Raw genomic sequence first — 8,868 nt, 5'->3', positions numbered from 1 at the left:
CCGAAGCAGTGTTTTGGAAGTGAATGTTTTATTCCAAAAGAAATAGGCAGCTTAAATCAAGGGGTTAAACTATTAAAAGAAAAAGTACAGCTACTTTTCCTACGGAAGCTAAATTTCTGATGCGAGGGAACGTAAAAGGAGTACATCTACTAAACAGAATGAATTGCAATCGGTTAAAGCCACATATTTGCAAACAAACTTAAGATGAACATACAGTTTCTTTCTGATCGTTGGTATGTCGCTGGGAGTTGTAGTCCACTCTCTCAAAGAGGAGAACAGTTTCAAAATGTGCTGTCTGAGGAAACAAATCCACGGCCATGGCTCGCACAGGCTGGAATGGCGCTCCGTGAACTCTGTTGGAGGGTGCCCTACACAGGCTACAAACAAGTTTTAGAAGCTTGTCGAAACATGTTTTCAAAGTGGCAATTAGGCGTATGAAAAGGTTTAAAACTCACTCAATGAAGTTATTCATGGCCGCTTTGGCGTTGCACGCCACATAAATCAGCCTCTTGAGATGCTCTGCTCTCCTAATGGCGAGTATCACCTTGGAATCTGTTTAGTTAACACGGCACCATTATATAAATAAAACACGATCGCATTAAGATGTGAGGTTTTATAGACGTACGTAAGCCTGCCCTCGGTGGATCTACGATGGCTGTCACGTTGGGTGACACAAGAGCATTGAGAATATTGGGGAACAAATCTTCAGCTTTCCCGCAGTGAAACTCGACATTGCTGAGCCCTTGGGTTGAGAAAGATTAAAAGCCATGAGCTCATCACCCTATGAACACCGGCTGAAGTTTCAAGATGCCTATTAGACAACTTACACCAGCCGTATTTCACATCCATCGTTCATACCAGAGGGCACTCACCGTTAAGTTTTGCATTAACTTCGGCATCCTCCACTGCCTCCTGGCAAAGTTCGATTCCAATTACTTTCTTGACCCTCTGTAGAACCGCCCACCCAAAAAACACAAATCTCATTTACGTTTCTGGGCATCACATCACGTCCAGCAATTATGCAGTTGTGTGTGCGCGTGTATAAGTATTGCCCTCAAGTGATGCGCCCTACAAAAAATGCATACAAAACAAGTATGCCCCATTACCTTAGCCAGAGAAATGCCAATAGTTCCTGTCCCACAACACACATCCAGAACTGTGCTTTCCTGATCCAGTTGCGCCCACTCCCCGACTGCAGAATACAGAACCTCTGCTCCTGCTGTATTTACCTATCAGGTTGTTCAAACAATGGAAGAGGTTCAGTGTGAGCTTGTTGAACAAAGAAAATAAACATATATATAGATCATGTGATTGTCAAACAAACATGCTGTGTATTGAACGGAAATTACCCACACCCCACCATGAAGGTGAAGTCGTAAAATGTAACATTTCTTACCTGGAAGAAGGAATGAGGAGATATTCTGAATTGTAAACCAAGAAGTTCCTCGTGGATGCAGCCATCTCCTGCAACCAGCTCACAGGGCAAATCTTCAATGTTCGGAGATTTTCTTCAGCCGCCAGGGGAAAAAAAATCATTCTTCAATAAAAACGTTACTGTCATCTAATCACAGAGGCTTACAAAGTTGACATTACATTATACGGTCGCTTGCGTAGTGAACATACTTTGTCAATTCATTAGGTACAGCTGCACAATATCATTGTATCGTGTGATACAATGCATCTTCTCCTCACTTAACGTTTAAGATCATGAAAAATGTAAATATCAGACAAAGATAAACCCAAGTTAACATAAATTGGGAAGCAGAACCAAAATCTGCTTCAGTTTGCAATCACAAACTTTTGTCGAAACATTCTCCCTAAGGATTTTGTGGTAAAGTGCAGAATTGATGGTTCCATCAATCACAGCAAGTGAAGGCCTGAAGTAGCAGCGGACCATCACACCACCACCGCTACGTTTGACTGTTGGTATGATGTTCTTTTTTCTGAAATGCTATGTTAAATTTACACCAGATATCATTGAGAAACATAGCTCCCATTTTAACTTTCGGCCCATCAGTCCATAGAATATGCTGCCAAACATCTTGGGACTCATTCAGATTTGTTCTTCTTCTTTTGCATGAGTAAGATGAGCTTTTGTGTTCTTTATGCTGTCATTTTTTTGCCCGGTCTCTTCCTGTTTGTGGAAGCGAGTGAGGCCAGCGGTTCTTCCCACCATGATTTGCTTCCGTCCAGCGGCTTTAGGAATGGCTTTATATCCCTTTCCAGGCTGATGAATGTCAATGACTATTTTTTATCAGTCCTTCAATTCATTCCGCCCATGGCATTTTATTGTAGCTTTTTGAAATCTTTTGGCCGACTTCATTTTGTTGGATGGGTTCTAGTTAGTTATTTCTTGATTGAACCCCTATGGAGATAATCAGGCTTTGCTATGGTCAGTAAAAATGAACAGAAAACTGTGATAAGCCACGTTAAATTCATGATAGAACAAGAAGGTTCTATCATGAAAGTACTTTTTCACACAGGGTCGGGGAGCTTTAAATATATATACACCGGTATGTTTTTTCTCTTAATAAATCAAATCACCATTTTATCAGCTGCATTTTATGTTTACTTTGTGTCATGATGATCAAAGACATATATTAAATATTCTGTTTTTTTTTTGTGGATTTTGGATGAAAGAAACGTTCACATTTCTTTCCATCCAAAACTGTTGTACGTAATGCACTTTGTAGAACAGTCATTGTTTCAGATGAGGTAATTTCAACCACCTGGAAAGGGCCAATTGTTGCTTGGACCTGATTGGCCTGAAGCTCAAGTGAACTCCCTCTAAAAGATGAATGAGGAAGTCACTGGAGGCCGGACAACTCGGAGAGCAGTGCTACCTGTGGGCTGCTAAAAACTGGTCAACTGTCACTCCTGAAAATAAAGAAAACTGGAAAATCTCCTTCCGGAATCCTGGCTGAATTGCCTTTTTATTCTTTTTCACCTGGCCTGCTCTTTCGCCGTATAACAATTTGGTTATCTTTGAGCCTTACATTTGCTTGATGATCTTAAATATTAAAGTGGGCAGACTGCAACAAAACAAGAGAATTTTACAAGAAATACTCTTTTGTGGTACTGTAGCCTGCGTTGAAAACCCTGCCTGAACAATTGTTCCGAGTCTTGATTCATACGCTGCGCCCCTCACCCCAAGAAAAATTAATTCAAATCAACACCAGGTGACTTTTCTCCTCACCTTTGGCCCTTTCTGACAAAGTAAAGAGAGGTGATGCCGCTGTCTTTGCCCTCTTCCTCTGAAAAGTATTTCTTCATGGAGCTCTTTAATGCATCAAGTTCTGTTTCTTCAAGTTTCTAGCAAATTGTTGAAAATGTTTAAATTACAAAGAGAACCTCCAGGGAAGGCTCATCAGTAAAGAAATGTGAATGCCTATCTTATGATCACAACTCTGTCCGTGTATTACCTGCGGGTTGAAGAAGACTATAGCCATGGCTTGCTTGGTCCTGGTGGTCCGAACAGTCAGCTGCTTCCAGTGTCCCTCGTAAGTTTCAGGACTGTACACGGTGTAAGGTGTTAACCTGTGCAATCAGTTAACATTATTACGGCAAAGGGAATCAAATATGAAATATGCCATTACCAATGCTACCATAACATTTAGCCTGCATTCATTTATCTATATGCATTTCCTCGTCTCACATGTCAATCTGGATGGAGTACATTTCTTTTATGACAAGAGATGTTCTTCCAAAGCTAACCTCAATTAAGTTAGTTGATATTGGTAAAACAGGTTAGTTTTTTTGTTTGTTTGTTTTAAACAGCGTGTTGATGTGTCTTTAGAACGATTGCACGTTTGGCACCAAATAAAATTTTACATCGTACATTTCATTTTTAACAAATGCTGTGAAACGTCTTCTCTCTTAAAATCTTTTGTACTCATTATTGTTTTGGTCTTTTGAATGAAGAGATTCTTGATGAAACTACCTCCATCCATTCATCCATTTTTACGATCCGCTTTATCCTCACAAGGGTCGAGGGGGGTGCCGTAGCCTATCCCAGCTGTCTTCGGGCAGTAGGCGGGGTACACCCTGAACCGGTTGCCAGCCAATCGCAGGGCACACAGAGACAAACAACCATCCACGCTCACACTCACACCTAGGGACAATTTAGAGTGTTCAATCAGCCTGCCATGCATGTTTTTGGAATGCAGGCCCGGGGAGAACATGCAAACGCCACACAGAGACCTGGAATGGAACCCGGTACCTCTGCACTGTGACGTCAGCGCGCTAACCACTGGACCACAGGGCCGCCGAAAATACCTCCTATTAGCAATTAAGAGTCTCTTCCCCTTCTCTGCCCCTTGTATCATAGCTCACCTACAGCAATTTATTACAGGAGTTTAATTCAAAACTTCATTTCACCAATAAATGAGTTAGGCATATAGAAATTGGTAGGTCCTGATATCATGTGTTCCTGTAACTTGATAACAGGATAAGCTGCGCACTGCGGTAATGTCTGTCCCTGAAAGGCTTAATTAATATAGGGGTTTGACTTTTTGAATATAACTCCCGGAATGAATTGTCGTAAATATTAAGGCCTACCTACATGATATTGTATGATTCATTTATTGACACACACCTGATGAATTTTTGAAAGTCATGGACAATTTTCTTGGCCTCAGCTGAGACATGGCACGCCTCCTCTGGCCCCACCACAGCACAGGAGCCTCCTTTATATTTCCCCAGGCGGAAGCCGACAGTCTTATCTTCCCCGTCCGCACCCACAGAGATGAGGAATTCGCACTTGTTTCTGTACTCAGTCTGCCAGTACACACAAGGGTTGGACACCACTGCATTTGAAAAGGCAATATTTAACCCCAACCGCCATTTGAATTGATGTTTAATGTTCCGTTATTGTAATGATGTTTAATCATATTATTCAGTGACCTTGAGTGCCCTGAAAGATGGCAATAAATAAAATGTACCGTATTATTTATTAATGATTATTAAATGAGCCACAAAAATACCTCAGCCATTTAAATAAACGGTGCTTATAATACATAGTACATACCTGACCAGTCTACATACAGTACAGTTTGTGGACATAGAGAGGGTATTCGACCGTGTCACTTATTCAATCTGTTGTGGCGAGTTTGTTTGCCGATTATGTTTCTAACTTTTTTGGACAGAATTTCGGAGCACAGTTAAAGCCTTAAGGGGTCTGCTTTGGTGTCCTGAGTATTACATCTGCACTTTTTCTAGAGCCGTCTTCAGCTCTCGGGTGCAGCTGTTCGCAGATGACAAATAGGATAAGAAGCTCGATCAACCCGGAGAGCTTCATAGTAGTGCCTCTGCTCGTTCACATTGAGAGGAGCCAGGGTAGCTGGCTCTAGCGTACAAAGGTGTTTTAGGCATGTCGCACCAGAAGAAGGCCTTGGGCAGGGGGAGGCAACCCAAAATGTTGAAAGAGCCATACAGGACAAAAAAACTAAAAACAAATATGTCTGGGGCCGCAAAAAAATAAAAGCTTTCTAGAAAACTTACAATGAAGGAAACATGTAGGAGACTGGACTGTCTCGCAATTGTTTATGTTATTCATTCCTTTTTTGTGTGTTCATAAACACCTCCATAGAATTTATTTTGTAATTTCCTCGCTTGATTTTTTTTGTTTTGTTTTGTTGCATTATTTTTGCTTTTCTTAGTGTCAGTGAAGTGATCATTAATTTCCTTTTTTCGGAGGCTGTCTTTGAACGCCTCTCGAGTGGAACGAGAAGAGAGAAGGCACAGAGTTGGACGGAGAGACTGTTTGGGTTTGTCGAGACTGTTTAAAAGCATAAAGTGTATGTTTTTAAAAAAACAATACCACAGCTCTCCTTTTTCGAAGCTGCAACACGTATCTATATCTATCTGAGCTATATTAGCCAACTATCAAAATCTTTTTCCATTTTCAAACATTTTTTATAAAGCTCCAGGGAGCCACTAGATGTCGCCAAAGAGCCGCAAACGGCTCTGGAGCCACGTGTTACGGACCCCCGGCCTTGGGGAACTCAAAGCATGCTGGAAAGATATTTCCCAGCTAGCTTGGGAACGATGGCTCCTGAGGGGAACGTTTCCTTTGCCTGAGCGGTAGCGCACGTGACCTGACCCCAGATGAGTGGAAGAAGATAGATGGATGAATATATTCCATTGATTAGACCACTACCCAAATGTTTGTTCGAGCTACTCCCAATGCTGCATGCCATTGTCAAGTATTTGTGTAGCCACAATTTATATAGGACTCCCAACCGTGTCAGGTTTCATATTCTTCTGTGCGGTCAAAAGGTAAAATTGTTGCACTTTGCTCATGAAATAAGGACACTGAGCTCAGGAAATTATATTCCAGAAATTCCACAAGATACTGGAAGTGTATATTGTTGTCAAACCTGTGTCGGGGATGGACAAATTGCTTCTAGGGGGCAGCACATTTTGTTGTGGTTTCCTTTCACATCAAAGAGCAATGGCAGCATGGCTTTGTTGGTGCTTGCAATCTCTCTAATGGGAAAACAACACAGAATTTAGCATGGAAAATGATCATGAAAGGAGTTCTGCTTTCCTGAGGTTTCCATAGAAATGGATGCTTTGAGCTCACTTGGCCAGCCTCTGCAGAATCGCTACCACATTTTGCTCCTTCCTCCTCAGCTGCTCCTCATAGGGAACGTTCCACAGCGGAGTCACCACGTTGGCGATCTGAACACTCAGCGGCTGCTCCTTTTCGTCACCTTCTGCTCGTTTGGAAGGAGGCTGCCCTCCATGACCTTCGCCTTCCTCCTGCTTCCTCTTCCTCTGAATGGGATCGGCTTTAGGCTTGGCCAGTCTGACGCTCAACACCTGGCCCTTCCACTGCATGCCGTGCACCATCTTCATGGCCTTGTCGCGCTCCGCCTCGTTCTTAAAAGTGACAAAAGCAAACGTCTGCTTGCCAAACAGCTTGATCTTGTGCGGGTTGAGGCCGTGCTTGGCCAGGAATTTCTTCAAGTCATTGAAGCCGATGAACTTGGGAAGATTTCGGATCTCCACTTTGAAGATCTCAGACGTAAAAAGGTCTTGCTTGATGTAGCCATAAAGGCCAGGGTCCGATGACACCTCACCTTCCTCTGCAGGACTGACATGATCTGTGGAGTCAGCAGGAAGGTCAGCAGTGTCCCCTGCTTCCGGGGCACCTGCTTCACTCACAGGGCTGCTCCTAAAGTCTTCCATGACACTGTTGCCAAGAAAAACACAATTAACACGAAATAAAGATAGTTGGTGATTAAAAGAAATGGCACAGTCAAATTATGTCAAAACGTTTTCCGCCATTCATATAACCCATAACCTGTATAATTTAGTTGAAAGGTAAAATTAAGATGAGATAATGTGATTGCATAAGGGTTCGTTAAATTGTGGCAGGTGTGTGCTCAACATGAGCTTGAATGTAATTTATGTTAAGTTATTTCGGAACACAGTCATAGTCCAGTTATAAGAGGGTATGACTCCTTGTGAAACCACATAATCTCATGTTTAATTTTATGTAACGTACCTGTCTAAATGATTTTAATTTGTTTCCGATGATTTGTACGGAATAGAGGTCACATTAATAATGGAAAAGGGTTTGAATTCATCTCATTTTACTTACATTAACATAAACACTGGGGAATTTTGTTTTCAGAATAGAGACTTTTTCATAGCGTTGGAAAGCAACAGAACAAGGAGTTCAAAACATAATATTAGCAAAGCTAGAAAGACTTTGTTATCCTAGCACGATATCAAAAGTAGAAATTTGATATTTAGAGCTGTGCCTTACCTTCTTGTGCTACTTTGATACACACACTGACGGTTCAGGAAGCTGCCATATTGATGAAACCACGTGGCGTTGAATGTGAACTTTGAACTTTCTTAAAGTGACACTTACACACATTTGTTTCCGGCCGAAGAGGTCTCGTCTCTCCCATGCATTTCATGAGTGGGAACTTTATGAATGAAGACGGCAACAATGTGAAAAATGTTCCGCCAAGTGCAGTGGTTTGCCTCCGATAGAATCCACATGACGCCAAACCTTCCTGTTCTACGGAAGAGGATTAGGGGCAATGAAGAAAGAAAAAAAGGTTGACAAGATTCTCACTTTAATCTCAGAATTCTGATTTTAAAGTGAGAAATCGGACTTTAATCTCACTTTAGAATCTCACTCTTTAGAATCTCTCAGAATTCTCACTTTAAAGTGAGAATTCTGAGTTCAAAGTCTTTAAATTCTCACTTTAAAGTGAACATTTTTCTGGACAAATTGTTTTTGGACGAATGAAAATATAATACTTAACTATGCTGCTTTGTGTTCAGGATGACTGGATGAAGTTGTGAACACGTGGAACGCACACAAAATAAGACCAAGATTGCACCATGATACAGCTTCAGGTCGACCAGTCGTCAAGTATTCATTCCCTGCGATGCACAGTGTCAAGGTTCAATTAAAACCTGTTGGAACGGAAGAGGTCACTACATGTATGGAAGACTGCACTACAAAAGGCAATCTTCCCTGTGATGAAACTGTATTTGAACTGTGTTGTTTGCTTATGGAGGAAAATGAATGGCATGCGCCATCAGATCCATTGGATGCAAGTGACTTGTATGTTAAGTTGAGAGAGGAATTACTGAAGTCTATTTGACATTTGCTCCACAAACCAGTTGTTTTTTTGACTTCTCTAGATTGCACTCTTTTCAGCAATGGGCTGGAAGTACACAGACTTGCCCTTTCTGAAACCTTTATTTTAAACAGTGCCATGGCTCCAACATGCCCCATGACCCTGGAGGATATGTGGGTCAAAAGTGGATGGATGTCTTATTATTGATAAAAAACATTTCCACACTTTTTCGGATCCGCTTTATCCTCACAAGGATCACAAG

At 41.7% G+C, this 8,868-nt stretch overlaps 1 protein-coding gene across 1 annotated transcript; it reads right to left on the bottom strand.

The window, feature by feature from the left end:
• Positions 1-6: 6 nt before the first annotated feature.
• On the bottom strand, positions 7-7,943 carry trmt2a (tRNA methyltransferase 2 homolog A). Its single transcript, XM_052067005.1, has 12 exons — positions 7,775-7,943; positions 6,584-7,195; positions 6,378-6,486; positions 4,595-4,776; positions 3,423-3,537; positions 3,197-3,312; positions 1,397-1,508; positions 1,107-1,229; positions 873-948; positions 626-742; positions 456-552; positions 7-377 (listed from the first exon to the last, which is right to left on the bottom strand). The coding sequence occupies exons 2-12, from the start codon at positions 7,189-7,191 to the stop codon at positions 200-202; spliced, it is 1,833 nt and encodes a 610-aa protein (XP_051922965.1). The 5' UTR covers positions 7,192-7,195; positions 7,775-7,943; the 3' UTR covers positions 7-199.
• Between the last annotated feature and the right edge of the window lie 925 nt (positions 7,944-8,868).

The sequence above is a fragment of the Hippocampus zosterae genome, chromosome 6 (genome assembly GCF_025434085.1).
Source record: "Hippocampus zosterae strain Florida chromosome 6, ASM2543408v3, whole genome shotgun sequence".
Lineage (NCBI taxonomy): Eukaryota > Metazoa > Chordata > Actinopteri > Syngnathiformes > Syngnathidae > Hippocampus > Hippocampus zosterae.
This window is presented reverse-complemented; position numbering and strand designations above follow the sequence as displayed.